Source organism: Oncorhynchus nerka, linkage group LG13 (genome assembly GCF_034236695.1).
Source record: "Oncorhynchus nerka isolate Pitt River linkage group LG13, Oner_Uvic_2.0, whole genome shotgun sequence".
Classification (NCBI taxonomy): Eukaryota; Metazoa; Chordata; class Actinopteri; order Salmoniformes; family Salmonidae; genus Oncorhynchus; species Oncorhynchus nerka.
Genome location: NC_088408.1, coordinates 61,661,000 through 61,681,253, shown reverse-complemented (window position 1 = coordinate 61,681,253; position 20,254 = coordinate 61,661,000). Strand labels below are relative to the sequence as shown.

At 44.2% G+C, this 20,254-nt stretch overlaps 1 protein-coding gene across 2 annotated transcripts in view; it reads left to right on the top strand.

Moving 5' to 3' along the window:
- The window catches only part of LOC115139790 (proprotein convertase subtilisin/kexin type 5-like), a 44,653-nt gene extending 36,363 nt beyond the window's left edge, over positions 1-8,290 (top strand). For both annotated transcript variants that reach the window (XM_029677577.2, XM_029677576.2), the window contains 7 exons: positions 481-583; positions 1,776-1,969; positions 2,246-2,330; positions 3,097-3,200; positions 3,291-3,429; positions 3,688-3,803; positions 4,941-8,290. In XM_029677577.2, the coding sequence (XP_029533437.1) occupies positions 481-583; positions 1,776-1,969; positions 2,246-2,330; positions 3,097-3,200; positions 3,291-3,429; positions 3,688-3,803; positions 4,941-5,056 (857 nt within the window). In that variant the 3' untranslated portion in view covers positions 5,057-8,290. The remainder of the gene's footprint in view (positions 1-480; positions 584-1,775; positions 1,970-2,245; positions 2,331-3,096; positions 3,201-3,290; positions 3,430-3,687; positions 3,804-4,940) is intronic.
- The last annotated feature ends 11,964 nt before the right edge of the window (positions 8,291-20,254 follow it).

Below are 20,254 nucleotides of genomic sequence, written 5' to 3'. Positions count from 1 at the left end.
GTCAAGAATGGTCCCCCCCCCCCCCAAAAGGACATCCAGCCAGCTTGACACAACTGTGGGAAGCATTGGAGAAACCTCCGGAGAGTGGGGTCACGGCCAGGCTCCGCTGTCATCAACGGCGACTCTGAAGCAGTTAGGGATGCACAACCTTTCGGTTACTGACCCCACACTCTAACCTCTAGGCTACCTGCAGCCCAATGTGAGCATATTTGAGGTTACAGTGAGGCAGCTGATACTCATTAGCCTGTTTGATAAGCCACAGCACACAGCCATGGCAACAGAACGCCCCCAACTTTTATGCGCTCGTTAGACATAACATTCTCCTGCCTTCAGCACAACAAGGAACACCTTACACACTCACTGGTTGGAATACCAGTCACCTCCCTTTAGTCTGTTTTTGTCTCATTCATAGTCTCCACCCTTGTAACATGAGAAACTACAGTACCCATAATGCTCTGTTTAACAAATCTTCTTTTCCAGGGCTCTGTGACAGTGAGTGCAACGAGAACGGCTGTGAAGGCCCCGGACCTCACCAGTGCATCAACTGCCTCCATTACTTCCTCAAGTTCAAGAACAACACCAGGTTAGCATGTCCGTGTTCTGGCTTCCTCCTGCAGTCATGTTCATTAGACACCAACTGAAGAAAACGGATTGAAACGGGGAGGGACTTCTGCTCTTGTCCCCATTTAAAAACACCTTTAAAATTTTTTTGGGTGGGGCCCTCTGAATTCACCAACATCGGATAACATGTTCATGATTTAGGCGATAGTCATTGGTCGGACTGCAGTATTAAGAATGTTTCACCTCCCTTCTCTCACTCATTTGCACTGATTTGAAGTGGGTGGTTACCCCGATCATTGACACACAGTGAGAACAGTCGTGACGACGGTGGTGTTCGGTACGGCGTACCGTAAACGCAACGTTTTGTGAAACGAGGAGGGAGGTTGAGTGGTGTGATCGTGGGAGGTGGGGATTGAAGTCCACTGTAATTACCTGTTGTCGTCTTTGCGAGCAGCCGAACACCGTGCACTAATAAACAAGAAGCCTGCAGGTACCTGGAAGACAGCCTGTGAGGGCTTGGCTGCTCTGTTTTGTTCTGTAAAACGGCATCATTAGCCCTCCTAAGAACAGTGTTTTCCCACTACTTCCAACCCCGGAGTGCTGGAGTGGGGGTTTGGGAACGGAGGGGGTGGGGTGGGGTCGTTTTAATGCTCATAATTATATCCCTATGTTTCTCTTTGATGACCTCGCCAAACTGGTGTGGGTGGGGTTGGCGGGGGAGGGTAAGCCAACGTGGGAAAGAAATTTTGGAGCACATGGTTTCACCTTTTGGTTTTTTGTGTGTTTTTTTTTTAACAGTGTGAGAGCGAAGGCTGCAAAGGAGGTTTATGGAGTCATCTCTGCAGGTGTGCGTTAAAAGAATGCACCTGTTCACCGTACTGAAACGCACACTCCCAACGCACACACTCACACTCTCAAATCCAGCCATATAAGCCGATACGCGCACAAACATATGATGTGTTTAACTTCAGGCCGTGAACTTTGTCTGCTCCCCCAGGGGGAGAGGGGTTGTTATTCTGGAATCGTGTGGATTAAGGATTTATCACAGTGGTCAGAGTGCAAAAATCCAGCCTCGCACTCAGTTTCTTTTCTCCAGCCTGTTCCCGTAAGCCGATAACCGCAATGATAACGACGCATATTTCTCCTCTATCTGTCCTCCTCTCCCTCCATCCGTATCTTTCCTCTCTCTCCTCTCCTCCCTCTCTCTGCCGCAGGACGTGCGTGTCAGAGTGCCCCTCCGGGTTTTTCCGCGACGACAGGAAGCGCTGTAAGAAGTGTTCGTCTCTGTGTGAGACATGTGTTGGTAGTCGTAGCGACCAGTGCTCCACCTGCAGGCCGGGCTTCCACCTTAACGAGGGTTCCAACACCTGCGTGGCCAGCTGTGTGGACGGCTTCTATCTGGACCACGGCAAGTCCAGGTCTCCACACACACACAATTCTAATATAGGCCTTGAAGTCTGAAGAACTTCCAGTTTTCTTTTCTCCCTGGTAAGCGGTTGATTGATTTGATTGAGTGAACCAGCCCCAGAGAAGAGGGGAAGTATGAAAACCAGCAGAGCTGAAAACTTTGAGGCCCAGATTTGAACTCCCTCACTCACCTCTGACCCCCACACCAATCCTCCTAACACTCCCAATGCCTCTTTGGTCCCTATGTGACTAGACGTTGTCTTCTCTCGTGTTACAGATTCCAACATGTGCAGGAGATGCAACGAAATCTGCAAGAAGTGCATCACGTCTAATATCTGCACAGAATGCAAACCAGGGATGAGGTACGCCAAGCCAAACCCACTTTCCAACATCCCCTTCCTCGCTGCTGGTTTCTAGTAATAGTCGAATCACCAAACAGTCCAGTGATCCATTTTGACGTGTCTCGTGGAGTTTTTGGTGGCTTTTGATCATCTTGATTACCGTTCCAGTTAGATCGAGGGCAAAACACTTTGAAGCCTCTCAGAACGTTGTGGTCTTTGAACCCAGCCTGACTCGGGTTGCTTCTGCTAGTGTTCAGTGCTGTCTGAGACAGAGGTGGTAACGTGTGCAGTAATCCTTCCGAATGCCGCAAGACCACAGACAGTCACTCCTCTTCACCATTCACAGGAAAGAGGGAGGACAGAAACCCAAATCCTTTCTGGGAAATGGAACTAATATAACCCAGTCCAGCTGTTTTTCAGCTCAGTGCACCACAGAAACATGTCCTCACAGAAACTTCTCAGAATGAGGTTTAGAACCTGCTGTTCTTGAACAGACTTTTCTGAACAATCCTCTCTAGCCGTTGCAAGTATTTTAACTATTCCACAGCTAGCACACCTGATTCAACTTGTCAACTAATCATCAAGCCCTTGAAAAGGCGAATCAGGTGAGTTAGTTCAGGGCTACAACAAAATGTTTTGAAACGTGTCAGAGGAGGGATTTAAAAACAACTGGACTATGTATAGTGTCTGATTTTGTTTATCGTGTCAGACTAATGTAGGAGAAAGAGACTGGTTGCTAGAGCGGTGCGTTGTGTGATTGTGTAATTCAGTGTATTGCTCTCTCCAGTCTTCAGGGGAATAGATGTCAGATGACCTGTGACCCTGGGACCTACTATAATGGCCACAGGAGGACCTGCGTGCCGTGCCACCAAGTGTGTGCCACCTGTGCAGGTGACGCTCCTTTCACAAAGTAAAGATGGGGCCTACTACTACTCAGTTGCCCAAAGTGAAGTCTCTGCACTGCTCACCGTCTCTCTGCAGGCACGGGGATGGAGGCGTGTATCAAGTGTGCAGAGAGCTACTTAATGGAAGAGTGGCGCTGTGTGTCCACCTGCAGCGTGGGATACTACATGGCCGAGCAGACCTTGGACAATGGCGACGTCAACAAGTCCTGCAGGAAGTGAGTCGGATTGACGCGCACAAATTCCACACCTTCCACTTCCTCCTCTCTTTTGACACCACCTCCCTACAAACCTGGCATGTTTATCCTGGCATGTTTAACTGACTCAAACCGGCCTCTAATCTTTCAAACATCTGTCCTATATCTATGGTCCCTTAAACCGGCTGTTTCCTCCTTTAATCCTCTACCTCTACTCACAGGCTTTGTGGAAAGTGTGCCTTCTATTGCCCAAACTTTAGCTCTAGCCCCCTCCCCCAGGTGTGACCACAGCTGCTACTCCTGCACAGGGCCCGGCGAGACGAACTGCAGCACCTGTGTGAACGGCTATAACCTAGAGGCAGGAGTGTGTGTGGTCAGCACCATCTGCAAAGATGGTGAGTACTAGAAACCCCTCTAATGTATGTCATAGACTCTCTTATTTCAGGAGCTCGTTCTAGCGGTGGCTGGTCACTGCGCAGGTCGCAGCTTCCTTAGACTTCCGTAGACTTTCTTAGCTCTCCCCTCTTATCTAGGTTTCTTCCTATCTGCCCCTCCCCCCACCTCATCTGTCACATTCTCTCCTTATCGCTCTTTTCCATATTCTCTCCTCCCTTTTTAGTAGGCCCTTTTTTTTGTCGGCATCTTTTGCTCGTGTATTCACTCATACCTAATCTATCCCAATCTCCCTTTTTTAATTTTTTTAAATTTTTTACATCTTGTCTAAATTGTGCACGTTTTAAAATGTTTTTGGCATCCCGGTGACGCAGCTAACCTTTTCAGCCCTAGCCTAACAGGGCCCATTTGCCTGCGAGACATGATGGTGTTTGTGAGTCGTGACCCTATAGTTGAAAAGAAAGCCCCGCCCCTATTTTTTTACCATTATTGCATCTGAACGCGAGGGCAACGGCATTAAGGCCAATCCATTTCTTTGCCTTCCGCTTTTATGGGTTTATTGGTGGTTCGTAAAACGACTCTACCGACTGTACTGGAGTGTTTTTGTACTGTAGTTGATAAAACAGGATGTGTGGCATCTCCGTGGTCAAGAACTTTCTTAAGATGTTCTGATTTGTATTCAAAGTGTCATCCCCAGTCTGTCCATGACCCACTGAGACCAGGAGAAAGTGTTTTTTTGACTCTCTGGTAATGAACCACTTCAGCATGTAACCAACTCAAGACTCTCTCTTTGTTTTTGAGCGCACTAAAAGTTTAAATGTCCATTATTTCAAATTGAGGTTACAACAGACTGGCGACCCACTTTTTGTGTGCAAAGTCATCTCTGATGAAAAATCACTTGAAATTGTCCCTGTTTGAAACTGATTGAAATGTGTTTCTATTTTTCCCAAAAATGTATTTTTTATTTTATTCTTTACTTTCTGACGTGGATCCAATCATTGACGCTGGACTGCAATCTTTCCCCTCCAATGAACATCACATCTCTGATGGATCAAAATCTGTCACCTGACCCCTCTCCTGACCAATCCCACGGTTCTGCGTGTCGTCATCCCCATCTCTTCTTCCTGGTCTGTGGAAAGCAAATGAAGAGTCTTGGGCGGAAGGCAGTTTCTGTGTGCTCGTAAAAAAGAACAATCTGTGCCAGAGGAAAGTGCTGCAGCAACTGTGCTGTAGAACATGCTCTCTAAAAGGGTGACTGGACATCCCGCGAAGGGGATGTGGGGGGGGGGGGGCGGCACCCCTCTGCCCCAGCCTGCTCACTCAGTTACATAATTTATAAGAAAATATGTGCCTCTTAAGGGACTACGTCGGAGGTGTGATGACAGAACTACAACAAACCTACCTTTTTCCTGTTCTGGGACATGTGGTCAGGGTGACAGTAGCAACTGGGACTTACTAAAAAAAAATGAAAACAAATAATGTGTCGGTATTTTGTGACCAAAGCATCGATGCCAAAATAATTGTACCCTTTTCCAGTGTAGGTTGCAGGAGGAACCTTGTGAATCTGTTTCCCTTCGTGTTCCCCTCCTCGTCAAGATTAACGATGCACAGGTGAAAGCTGATGAACGTACCAACTCTCGGCTGTGTGTTTGTAAATAAACTTAAAAGCTCACTCAATAATGTGAAAACTGTCTGGGTTAAGTTTGCTATCTGCCAAGTGAGGATACATGCGCACATGAACGCACGCGCACGCACACAGCAGGATTGTGCAAACACTTGAATTGATAGTTGCGAAAGTCATGTCCCCATTCTACATGCAGCCATTGTGTGCCACAGGAAATAGAGGTTGCTGAACTGTCATCTATGTTTCAGGTAGTGTGTGCGTGTGAGAGATTCTTTTTTTTACAGGTACCTTTGACTCACTTAGGTTCTGACAAATCATTCCACACTACATTACATCAAATCGGGGTCATGTTTATTAGGCACAAAACGTAAGAAAACTGACTTAAACAGGTAGGGACTACCTGATCTCGTCCAATAGGAAACACTTGTTTTTTTTTGGTACACTTTGTTTTCATTGCGTGCCCTAATGAACAAGACCCATATCTTACTGCTACATGAGACTATGGGGCCATTGCACTTTCACAAACAGCAGCACTATCAGGGCTTTATTCCACAACATTGCACGGTTATGTCATTGCATTCAAGCAGAGTTGGTACTGTATTGACCTTGATCATGTAACAATTTCGATATGATAGATGTTTTCGGTGGACTTCATTTAAATGTTATTGTATCCTTGCGAGCCGCCACACATTCAAGACATGTCCATGACACTTTAGCAAACGGCATGCGTTTCATCAAGGTCATGCTCATTAAGGCACCAAACGGAAGAGAACAGATTGCATGACGTGTTGAAATGTTTTCTGTTGCGTGCTCTGATGAACACGATTCGGGTTGTAAGCGCCCTCTGAGAGTCCATGACAATGGTTGGTGCTGCAAAATGTAACCACGGTCTGTCTCTGTCACAAACAGGCTATGGGACTCAACTTTGTAGTGGTTGAGAAAGACCTGTTGATACATCCTGTTCTAGAATGAATACTGAGGTGGATACAGCACTGTATTCCAACAAAGATTCTCAATGTGGGTTTGTACCTTTTTGAACAATTACTGTAGTTGTATTGATGATTTATCTTTTGATTTGAAATAAAAATTGATTGATCCCTTTGGATGAACAAAAATGTATTCTTGGTCATTGTTGAAGATTACTTAGATTTGATTAGTTGATATCAGAGTACTATGTTGTTTTTATTGGACACCAGTGTCAATGTTATTTATATATTAATGGAATTACTCAATGTTATTTTTTTATTCAAATGGTTGATCTGTTAATCTTTTTGTCATTTTTTTCTGCTGGTCATTTATGGTAGTTGTGAACCTAATCATTTCCCCACTTCATTTAGGTCATGTTTATTAGACACAAAATGTAAAAATAACTAGCTGAAACAGGGAGGGTCTACCTGGACTTGTTTTTATAAGAAATGCACATTTTAGTTTTACATTATGAAAAGTTCTAAAACGTTTTCTGTCGTGAGCCATAATGAACACAACACTGGTTGTATGCTAAACCTCCCAGCCTGTTCCTTACTCAACATTATGTTCCTGTAAGTTACAGGGTGTATCTAATATAATTGTATTTGGTCCCATTAGCAGACATTTTTATCCAAAGAGACTTTTGTCCAACACAGAATAAAAATCTACACTTTTTAATAGTTTATTTTTTTGACATGCAGCAGGGTAGCTAACTACTGGAACTACACATTTTTTGCCAAAATAAAATAATGGGTGAAGTAGGCAAATTATTAAATTTTTCGGCATCAGCTAATGGCTGTTACGTAGACCGATCACTGCCCGCACCTGCTCGCCCGTCCAGCATCACTACTCTGGGGGGCTCTGACTTAGAATATGTGTACAACTATAAATACCAAGGTGTCTGGTTAGACTGTAAACTATCCTTCCAGACTCACAGTAAGCATCTCCAATCCAAAATGAAATCTAGAATCGGCTTCCTATATCGCAACAAAGCACCCTTTACTCATGCTGCCAAACATACCCTCGTAAAACGAACCATCCTACCGATCCTTGACTTCGGTGATGTCATTATAAAATAGGCTCCAACACTCTACTCAACAAACTGGATGCAGTCTATCACAGTGCCATCTGTTTTGTCACCAAAGCCCCATACACTACCCACCATTGCGACCTGTACGCTCTCGTTGGTTGGCCCTCGCTTCATACTCGTCGCCAAACCCACTGGCTACAGGTTATCTACAAGTCTCTGCTAGGTAAAGCCCCGTATTATCTCTGCTCACTGGTCACCATAGCAGCACCCACTCGTAGCACGCGCTCCAGCAGGTATATCTCACTGGTCACCCCCAAAGCCATTTCCTCCTTTGGTCGTCTTTCCTTCCAGTTCTCTGCTGCCAATGACTGGAACGAATTGCAAAATTCTCTGAAGCTGGAGACTCGGATCTCCCTCACTAGCTTTAAGTACCAGCTCTCAGAGCAGCTCACAGATCACTGCACCTGTACATAGATGGGCTGTTTACAGATGGGCTATCTACCTACCTCATCCCCATACAGTATGTATTTATTTATCTTGCTCCTTTGCACCCCAGTATCTCTACTTGCACATTCATCTTCTGCACATATACCATTCCAGTGTTTAATTGCTATGTTGTAATTACTTCACCACCATGGCCTATTTATTGCCTTAACTCCCTTAACTTACCTCATTTGCACTCACTGTATATAGACTTTTTGTTTTATTTTGTTCTACTGTATTATTCACTACGTTTTGTTTATTCCATGTGTAACTGTTGTATGTGTCGAATTGCTATGCTTTGTCTTGGTCAGGTTGCAAATGAGAACTTGTTCTCAACTAGCCTACCTGGTTAAATAAAGGTGAAATAAAAAAATAAAACTCCGACATCAATGGTAAATCTAGTCAAATACTTCATGGCCTCTATTAAAAAGAGGATCCCCTTTAGCTTTCTATAGGCTAGGCCTACTATATTTATTTCTCTACTTTCCTAATATTAAGGACATTGCTTCTCTTTACAACAGGAGTATAGCCTACCTGGCTGGCATGAAAGTGAACCACGTGAAAAGCATCCTCCGTTCCCTCTAAGTACATAGATGACGTATCTTTTTCCGCTGCCCCTGTTTCGAGACAGGTGCATGATTATGGTCCATTCTAAAAATCAAAACAAATTTCACACATATACAGTACCAGTCAAAGGTTCGGACACAACTACTCATTCAAGGGTTTACCTTTTTTCTACATTGTAGAATATTAGCGAAAGCATCACCACTATGAAATAACACATGGAATCATGTAGTAACCAAAAAAAGTGTTAAACAAATCAAAATATATTTGAGATTTGAGATTGTTCAAAGTAGTCACCCTTTGCCTTGATGACAGCTTTGCACACTCTTGGCATTCTCTCAACCAGCTTTATTTCAATTAGCAGGTGTGCCTTGTTAAAAGCTCATTTGTCGAATTTCGTTAATGCATTTGATCCAATCAATTGTGTTGTGACAAGGTAGGGGTGGTATACAGAAGATAGCCCTATTTGGTAAAAGACCAAGTCCATACTATGGCATGAACAGCTCAAATAATTAAAAATTTAACTAGGCAAGTCGCTTAAGAACAAATTCTTATTTACAATGACGGCCAAACCCGGACGACGCTGGGCCAATTGTGCGTCTCCCTATGGGACTCCGAATCACTGCCGGATGTGATAGAGCCTAGATTAGAACCAGGGACTGTAGTGATGCTTCTTGCACTGAGATGCAGTGCCTTAGACCACTGCACCACTCGGGAGCAAAGAGAAACAATAGCCCATTACTTTAAGGTCAGTCAATGTGGAACATTTCAAGAACTTTGAGTAGTGCAGTCACAAAAACCATCAAGTGCTATGAGGAAATTCGCTCTCATGAGGACCGTCACGGGAAAGGAAGACCCAGAGTTACATCTGCTGCATAGAATAAGTTCATGAGAGTTAACTGCACCACAGATTGCAGCCCAAAGAAATGCTTCACAAAGTTAAAGTAACAGACACATCTCAACTTCAACTGTTTAGAGGAGACTGTGTGAATCAGGCCTTCATGGTCGAATTGCTGCAAAGAAACCACGACTAAAGGACATAAATAATAAGAAGACTTGAATACCTATGTGAGAATGCTGTTCATCGACTACAGCTCGGCATTCAATACCATAGTACCCTCCAAGCTCGTCATCAAGCTCGAGACCCTGGGTCTCGACCCCGCCCTGTGCAACTGGGTACTGGACTACCTGACGGGCCGCCCACAGGTGGTGAGGGTAGGCAACAACATCTCCTCCCCGCTGATCCTCAACACGGGGGCCCCACAAGGGTGCGTTCTGAGCCCTCTCCTGTACTCCCTGTTCACCCACGACTGCGTGGCCATGCACGCCTCCAACTCAATCATCAAGTTTGCGGACGACACAACAGTGGTAGGCTTGATTACCAACAACGACGAGACGGCCTACAGGGAGGAGGTGAGGGCCCTCGGAGTGTGGTGTCAGGAAAATAACCTCACACTCAACGTCAACAAAACTAAGGAGATGATTGTGGACTTCAGGAAACAGCAGAGGGAACACCCCCTATCCACATCGATGGATCAGTAGTGGAGAGGGTAGCAAGTTTTAAGTTCCTCGGCATACACATCACAGACAAACTGAATTGGTCCACTCACACTGACAGCGTCGTGAAGAAGGCGCAGCAGCGCCTCTTCAACCTCAGGAGGCTGAAGAAATTCGGCTTGTCACCAAAAGCACTCACAAACTTCTACAGATGCACAATCGAGAGCATCCTGGCGGGCTGTATCACCGCCTGGTACGGCAACTGCTCCGCCCTCAACCGTAAGGCTCTCCAGAGGGTAGTGAGGTCTGCACAACGCATCACCGGGGGCAAACTACCTGCCCTCCAGGACACCTACACCACCCGATGTTACAGGAAGGCCATAAAGATCATCAAGGACATCAACCACCCGAACCACTGCCTGTTCACCCCGCTATCATCCAGAAGGCGAGGTCAGTACAGGTGCGTCAAAGCTGGGACCGAGAGACTGAAAAACAGCTTCTATCTCAAGGCCATCAGACTGTTAAACAGCAATCACTAACATTGAGTGGCTGCTGCCAACACACTGTCATTGACACTGACCCAACTCCAGCCACTTTAATAATGGGAATTGATGGGAAATGATGTAAATATATCACTAGCCACTTTAAACAATGCTACCTTATATAATGTTACTTACCCTACACTATTCATCTCATATGCATATGTATATACTGTACTCTAGATCATCGACTGCATTCTTATGTCACTAGCCACTTTAACTATGCCACTTTGTTTACTTTGTCTACATACTCATCTCATATGTATATACTGTACTCGATACCATCTACTGTATGCTGCTCTGTACCATCACTCATTCATATATCCTTATGTACATATTCCTTATCCCCTTACACTGTGTATAAGACAGTAGTTTTGGAATTGTTAGTTAGATTACTTGTTGGTTATCACTGCATTGTCGGAACTAGAAGCACAAGCATTTCGCTACACTCGCATTAACATCTGCTAACCATGTGTATGTGACAAATAAAATTTGATTTTGATTTGATTTTGATTTGATTTGATTTGACTTGCTTGTGCCAAGAAACACGAGCAGTGGACATTAGACTGGTGGAAATCTGCCCTTTTCGTCTGATGAGCCCAAATTTGAGATTTTTGGTTCCAACCGCTGTGTCTTTGTGAGATGCAGAGTAGTTGAACGGATTTATCGCCGTATGTGTGGTTCCCACCGCGAAGCATGGTGGAGATGGTGTGGGGGTGCGTTGCTGGTGACACTAGAATTCAAGGCACTCTTAACCAGCATGATTACCACAGTATTCTGCAGCGATACACCATCCCATCAGGTTTGCGCTTAGTGGGAGTATCATTTGTTTTTGAACAGGACAATGACCCAACACACCCCCAGGCTGTGTAAGGGCTATTCTCTCCAAGAAGGAGAGTGATGGAGTGCTGCATCAGATGACCTGGCCTCCACAATCACCCGACCTCAATCCAATTGAGATGGTTTGGGATAAATTGGACCGCAGAGTGAAGGAAAAGCAGCCAACAAGTGTTCAGCATATGTGGGAACTCCTTTTAAGACTGTTGGAAAAACATTCCAGGTGAAGCTGGTTGAGAGAATGCCAAGAGTGCGCAAAGCTGTCATCAAGGCAAAGGGTGGCTACTTTGAAGAATATAAAATATATTTTGATTTGTTTAACACTTTATTTTGGTTACTACATGATTTCTTATGTGTTATTTCATAGTTTTGATGTCTTCACTATTATTATACAATGTAGAAAATAGTAAAAATGAAGAAAAACCCCTGAATGAGTAGGTGCATCCATCCATTTTGACTGGTACTGTATATTATTTAGTATATGTAGAGATTAAATCAAGAATACTTGTGAATGATATACAGTGCATTTGGAAAGTATTCAGACCCCTTTACTTTTTCCAGGTGAACCTGGAGTATGTTTTCATCAAGGATCTATCTGTATTTTGCTCCGTTCATCTTTGCCTCCGTCCAGACTTGTCTCCCAGTCCCTGCCCCTGAAAAACATCCCAACAGCATGATTCTGCCACCACCATGCTTCGCCGTAGGGATGGTACCAGGTTTCCTCCAGACGTGACACTTGGCATTCAGGCCAAATAATTGTTTTTCATGGCCAGAGTCCTTTAGGTGCCTGTTTGCAGACTCCAAGTGGGCTGTTATGTGCCTTTTACTGAACAGTGGCTTCCGTCTGGCCACTCTACCATAAAAGCCTGATTGGTGGAGGGCTGCAGAGATGTTTGTCCTTCTAGGAGGTTCTCCCATCTCCACAGAGGAACTCTGTAGCTCTGTCAGAGTGACCATTGGGTTCTTGGTCACCTCCCTGACCAAGGTCCTGCTCCCCTGATTGCTCAGTTTTAGTTTTAGGAAGATTCTTGGTAGTTCCAATGGAGTCCACTGTGTTCGTGGAGACCTTCAATGCTGCAGAAATGTTTTTTGTACCCTTCCTCAGATCTATGCCCCGACATAATCCTGTCTCGGTGCTCTACAGACAATTCCTTTGACCACCTCATGGCTTGGTTTTTGCTCTGACATGCACTGTTAACTGTCGGACCCTTTATATAGACAGATGTGTGCCTTTCCAAATCATGTCCAATCAATTTTATTTACCACAGATAGACTCCAATCAAGTTGTAGAAACATCTCAAGGATAATCAATGTAAACAGGATGCATCTGAGCTCAATAGCAAAGGGTCTGAATTTATGTAAATTAGGCATTTCTGATTTTTTTTTTTTTTAAAAACAATTTCTAAATACCTGTTTGCTTTGTCATTAACGGGTATTGTGTTTAGATAATTGTTATTTAATCCATTTTAGAATAAGGCTGTAACGTAACAAAAAAGTCAAGGGGTCTGAAAACTTTCCAAATGCACTGTAAATAGGAAACCAGGTCTGGTATAAAGGGTCCATAACAGGCAGCGCAAAATGCTTTTTCTGCTGTCAGAGATTGACCTCTGAAGGTCAACCAACTGCATCACTCCACACAACTCCGGTTCTCCAAAGTGACACCTTTCTTTCTTTCTTTCTTTGAGCAGGTATATTCTGATTCGTTTGCGTTTGTCGAGTTTAGATTCTCTCCCGGAGTTTTGTTCCACCCCTCCCGTGTGTGTGTGTGTGTGTGTGTGTTGGGGAGAGGGGTTATTTGTATGGCAGTAGCCCAGGCTCATCTGAACGGGAGCTTCTGCCCACTGTATTTACAGCACAAAGAGATGCTTTTGTTTTGCCCCTGAAAACAATTCCGCTTTTCTCAGAAAGCCAGAGCACACAGTCAGCGACCTCGCACTGCTACCCTCGGAGGGCTATGACCCGCCCCCCACGTGTGGTTGGACATGACTGACAGAGGGTGGGGGCTGGAGTGGGGGTGTCACAGCCAACGTCACAGCCAATGTTCCCTGTAACATTGTGAAAATCCTGTGCAACTTCTGGCGTATGTTTACTGTGAACACTGAGGCTGTACCCGCTTTAAGTTAGTTTTAACAGTGGTCAAGTAGGCTACTGTGGCTATTTCATCATAACGTAGGCCTACCATCAAAAACAATGGAAAAAATGCATCCCATAACATTTTAACATGGAAATAGCTGTTCTATCATTCAGGCTACAATAGCAGCCATTGTGTGGTGTTATCAGGAATCAAGGTAAGGCCCAGATGCAGACTGTCAAGATATCAATGTTTATTGTAGCAACAGGGGCAGGCAAGACAGGTCACGGCAGGCAGGGGTCGAAGATCCAGAGTAAGGCAAAGGCACAGGACGGCAGGCGGGGTCAGGGATGGACAGAGTTCAGTTATCCAGAGGTGGAGCAAAAGAGAGGCTGGGGAAAATGATAGGAGCGGACAGGAAAAACGTTGGTTAGCTTGAACGAACAAGACGAACTGGCAACAAACGGACAGAGAACAAAGGTATAAATATACAGGGGATGACAGGGAAGATGGGTGACACCTGGAGAGGGGTGGAGACAAGCACAAGGACAGGTGAAACAGATCAGGGTGTGACAGGTGTTCAGTGTAGGCCTTACATTCCATGAGTCTTTGGGGAAAAAAAACACGCAGGGCTTGACATTAACCTGTTTATCCACTTGTCCTTCAGACAAGGAGGTGACGGAAAATGTTTTGTGTTGTTTGATGCAAGAAACCTATTTAGAATCCTGACTAGAACAAAAAATTTGATCATATTACTCCAGTGCTAGCCTCCCTACACTGGCTTCCTGTCAAGGCAAGGGCTGATTTCAAGGTTTTACTACTAACCTACAAAGCATTACATGGGCTTGCTCCTACCTATCTCTCTGATTTGGTGCTGCCGTACAGACCTACATGTACGCTACGGTCACAAGACGCAAGCTTCCTAATTGTCCCTATAATTTCTAAGCAAACAGCTGGAGGCAGGGCTTTCTCCTATAGAGCTCCATTTTTATGGAATGGTCTGCCTACTCATGTGAAGACTCATCTCTTCAGTGGGTCATATGATTGAGTGTAGTCTGGCCCAGGAGTGTGAAGGTGAACGGAAAGGCTCTGGAGCAACGAACCGCCCTTGCTGTCTCTGCCTGGCCGGTTCCCCTCTTTCCACTGGGATTCTCTGCCTCTAACCCTATTACAGGGGCTGAGTCACTGGCTTACTAGGGCTCTTTCATATCGTCCATAGGAGGGGTGCATCACTTGAGTGGATTGAGTCACTGATGTGATCTTCCTGTCTGGGTTGGTGCCCCCCCCCCCCTTGGGTTGTGCCGTGGCGGAGATCTTTGTGGGCTATACTCGGCCTTGTCTCAGGATGGTAAGTTGGTGGTTTAAGATATCCCTCTAGTGGTGTGGGGGCTGTGCTTTGGCAAAGTGGGTGGGGTTATATCCTTCCTGTTTGGCCCTGTCCGGGGGTGTCATCAGATGGGGCCACAGTGTCTCCTGACCCCTCCTGTCTCAGCCTCCAGTATTTATGCTGCAGTAGTTTATGTGTCGGGGGGCTAGGGTCAGTTTGTTATATCTGGAGTACTTCCCCTGTCCTATCCGGTGTCCTGTGTGATTTTAAGTATGCTCTCTCTAATTCTCTCTTTCTTTCTCTCTCTCGGAGGACCTGAGCCCTAGGACCATGCCTCAGGACTACCTGACATGATGACTCCTTGCTGTCCCCAGTCCACCTGGGCGTGCTGCTGCTCCAGTTTCAACTGTTCTGCCTGTGATTATTATTATTTGACCATGCTGGTCATTTATGAACATTTGAACATCTTGGCCATGTTCTGTTATAATCTCCACCCGGCACAGCCAGAAGAGGACTGGCCACCCCATATAGCCTGGTTCCTCTCTAGGTTTCTTCCTAGGTTTTGGCCTTTCTAGGGAGTTTTCCTAGCCACCGTGCTTCTACACCTGCATTGCTTGCTGTTTGGGGTTTTAGGCTGGGTTTCTGTACAGCACTTTGAGATATCAGCTGATGTACAAAGGGCTATATAAATAAATTTGATTTGATTTACAAAATAAAATGCATCATTATTGATAGTGTTAACTAAAGGGGAAAACTCTAGAAAGAGTCGGTCTCGTGCTTTTCTCTGATATTTCGGGGCTGATATTTCTTCTGCCAACGCAGGCCCGCAGCTTAGAGGGAACATCCGAGAGTAGCAGTGCGAGGTTGCTGACTGTGGGCCCTGACTTTCTGTTAAAAGCCTAAATGTAGTAGTAGTAGTGACCTGACCAATAAAATGTTATCATTTGACTTGTGTTCTCATGGTGCGTAGAGTAATTGTCTTCAACTGGCTTCAGCTATGATGGATGCAATGGCTAGCCCCAAGTCGTTATATATTATATTTTGTTATTGTGCATTTTTCTCTTTGCGTCATGACTCCTGCATGCTTTGTTGACTATAATCTTTCTTTACCAAACCGTGGGACAGACTGTTTGTTCCCACACTCGGAACTCTATATTGGTCACACTGACTTTTGGCCTCCCATCCTATTCTAACCACCTCTCGCTGGCTTTGTATTCATGTTACCTGATACAATTGCTGTACAATATGATCTTGTTGCCATCTGATGCACATTCAGATGTCATAAATCAGCACTGCAGAGCTCTCCCTGTCCTCTGCCGTGCCTGGATTGTAATTACTGCTGATGGTATCTGGATATGTGCATGTCCACCCTGGCCCATCTACTGTTGCTATCCCCAATTCTGACTTGTGTTCCGATATCTGCTTCACTGATTTCTGCTCTCGTAAAATCCAGGGTTTTCTGCACATTAACACTAGATGCTTATTACCTAAAATGGATCAATTGAAAGTGTGGGTTCACAGCTCCAATCCAGATGTGTTGGTCATTACTGAGACGTGGTTAAGGAAGAGTGTTTTGAATACGCATGTTAACCTTTCTGGTTATAACCTTTTTCGGCAAGACAGATCTTCCAAAGGTTGGGGAGTGGTAAACTTTATCAAGGATCACCTTCAGTGCTCAGTTGTCTCCACCAAGTCTGTCCCCAAACAATTTGATTTGCTGGTTTTAAGCATTAACCTTTAAATAGGTCTTAGTTGACTGTTGCTGGGTGCTATCAGCCTGCCATAGGCCTGTACCCTACCTGCCTTAAGTGCTCTCCTGGGCCCTTACACTAAGTCTGAATTTGTCCAGCTAGGTGACCTAAACTGGGACATGCTTAAACCACCTGACCAAGTCCTAAAGCAATGGGACTCCCTAAATCTTTCTCAGATTATCACCAATCCCACAAGGTATGACTCCAAACACCCAGAAAAGGCTATTTTCGACCCAGGAAGCACACATTCCTGGGTCGCTCCTCTTTTCAGTTCGCTGCAGCTAACGACTGGAACGAGCTGCAACAAACACTCAAACTGGACAGTTTTATCTCAATCTCTTCATTGAAATGCTCCATCATGGACACTCTTACTGACAGTTGTGGCTGCTTTGCGTGATGTATTGTTGTCTCTACCTTGCTCTTTGTGCTGTTGTCTGTGCCCAATTATGTTTGTACCATGTTTTGTGCTGCTACCATGTTGTGTTGCTACCATGCTGTGTTGTCATGTGTTGCTGCCTTGCTATGTTGTTGTCTTAGGTCTCTCTTTATGTAGTGTTGTGTTGTCTCTCTTTATGTAGTGTTGTCTCTCTTGTCGTGATGTGTGTTTTGTCCTATATTTATATCTATTATATTTTTATCCCAGCCCTTGTCCCCGCAGGAGGCCTTTTTGCATTTTAGTAGGCCGTCATTGTAAGTAAGAATTTGTTCTTAACTGACTTGCCAAGTTAAATAAAGGTTCAATAAAAAATAAATAAATAACCAGGCCATGACAGTGTTGAGCTCAGTAGTATAAAAATGGTATTTGTCATACCACAGATGTGGTATGTAGGTGTCAGGGTTGTGTAAGTATATTCTCCCTCTCTGTTTTCAGGTGAGTAACTGAGCAGGTATTGGAAATGCCACCTGCTATAAATGCACAGGTCCTGAGAAGGAAGCCCATCCAGCAGGTGAGATGGACACACTGCAGTGGATTAGAGAATGGGTCAGAATACATTAAAGCAATTTGATATGAGAGGGCGTGGCACAATTGCTTCTCTACAACAGAGTTACCAATTGAATGAAAACGTTATTTTGAAAAATGTATTCATATGCTACTATTTCATCCCTCCGCGAGATTATACTGTAGTGGGCCAGTGGAGATAGCATTTGAAAATTGAAACAAATGTTGCAAAGATCTGAGAGGCAGAATCCTAGTGATGCACGGTTTGACTTTTAACAGCAGCGTGGTTATATTTGCGGGGTGAGCGGGTTTAGGGTCATGAAATACTGTGTGAATGGAAGGCTGGTGGGTGACGGGGCGGGTTGAATAAAGAGAAAACAATACCTTAAAATACCTCCATACATGTGTCATTCTTGTGCAATTTATATCTATAGCTTACACTGAGTTTATTTTAAATCTCATTATTTTAGGCTATCTGGCATTAGTGCGTAGGCTAAACCTAAACGCCAATCTCCAAATGCTTTTAGAAATGGTCCGAAAAAAAGTTGAACCATGAATTTAATTTGTTTTTAAGGTAGAATTACTGTCATGTTATTGATGCCAAAATGCAAACCTTATTTGCACCTTTTCAGAACCAATGGGTGCGCCTGAGTCTTATCATCTCTCAACTAGGTCAGCTGTTTCAACCTGGAACACTATTCTCCTGCTTTGGTCTTTTTCAGTCATTGCAGGAAGTCCTGAAGAGCAGGAGTGTGTGAAGCGTTTTGTCCCAGCGCAGCTCTCACACCAGACTTAAATAATCAACATACCGAATCACGGAGATAGGCTATGATTTGGTATAGCCTGGAACAGAAGCTTACACACACTCCTGTCATTCAGATCTGGAGCTGCCTCCCATATAAGTCATTATTCTGTACTTTTGATACAACTGGGGGGAGTATTGATATATCGCATTCTCCACTCTCAAGTTGAAGTTGAACTTGTTGACTGTTGCCATGGAGGCGGCGGAAGCAGCTGCGAACCAGAAGCCTGCAGACGGGACAGGACTGGTCCACACCTGCCCTGTCTGTGGAGTGTGTAGTATTGGTTGATACTGAATGTGCCTTTTAGGTTTCTCTGTATGTGTAGGCTATTGTACTGGCTTGTGTGGTACAGTCTTTCATAAGTGTAGTAGTTTTCTGCATTGTATTGCTTAGTTTATCATTTGTCAACTTTGAATTCTTGACCTTTTATAGAGGCAGACCCGAAGACATTCAAGCAGTGCTTTGAGCAAGCATCCCAAATCTCCAATGGTCCTAGTACTGGTTGATGTGCAGGCCTAAGTGACCATACACACTCAAATGGACCTACAGCTGGGTTAAGATTCTTCCATCATTCACACACAGTAGACATAGTCTAAAACACCAGGTTGTCAACAACGTTCTGTCCTCAATGCTGACGTCATCTTGTCTATGGCTCAATTTGTGGAAATGCTGTGATCACTCATCCTCTTTAAAGCTGCAATCTGTAACTTTTTGGGCGACCCAACCAAATTCACATAGAAATGTTAGTTATAGATATTTCATTATCATTGAAAGCAAGTCTAAGAAGCGGGTAGATCTGTTTTATGCGTGTTATTTCTATGCTCCCTGTTCTTGAGTTTCATTTCTGCTCATTTAATTTTGGTTTTGTACACCAGATTTCAAACAGCTGAAAATACAATATTTTTGGTTATGGAAAGTATATTTCAAAGCGGTTGTAGATGGTACAATGATTTTCTACACTATACCTGCTTGTTTTGTCACATAAACTGAAATTAGGCAAACTATTAGAATTTTAGCAACCAGAAAATGGCGGAGTGTTTTCTGCACAGTGCACCTTTAATATTGGGATTCACATACACACTATGACCCCGAGTTGAATGCTGCAACTGAGACCTCGACTATGACTGACCAGGGTTTGGATATTTGTGATAATGACCTAAAAGGGTTGCAGAAGAACACCAGCACCCCATTTTATGTTTGTTCCATGGCAAACCATCTCTCTAGCTACCACTTATTCCACACTATGCCTTTTTTTGGCCCATGGTCCCTCAACTTCAGACATTTTGGAACTCTCCATCTTATCTCTATAAACCCACCCTACCTTCACCCATTTCCCCTCTGCTGCTTCCTTTCACTTGTTCTTCTCCTGATTTGATGACATCTAGACCCAGTAACACGTTTAAATGTGTTGTGGTGTACTGTTTAAAAAAAACAACTTTTTTTCACCTGTATAATGCTGTCATATTTTGCGGTACAGACTGAAAATGCAGTGCTCACAATTGACGACATCAATATGGACCTACATTGACAAGACGGCTGTTGATATAGCTGCACTTAGTCTGGGCATCCTTGTTGTGAGTCTGTTCAGTGTTTCTTATTCTGCTGGAGTTGACCTAGTATTTTATATAAAACCTACCTTACGCATCCAGTTCTTCCATTTGTAACTCACCCACCAAAATCTCAATATGCTGTTTTACATTTTGTGTTATTAGTGCTGGTCTAATACCTCAAATGGAAAAGCAGAAGAATCTGTGCACTCTTAGACAGTAATAATCATTCATAAGGGGGCTCTTCGATGTCCCAGGTTTGTGGCATTGGTGAATAAATCATTTAATGTTGACTCAAATTCAGATATTTATATGTTATGTACAAAAGGCATAAGTATAATTTGTTTACTATTTTGATTTCTTTAAAACAATTAAATTGTTGGAGTTAAGGTGTTTGATGGGTGACCAGGTGGATTCTTGTCAAATAAATATGCTTACTCATTCATGATTATGGATACATTCAGCAATGAGTTA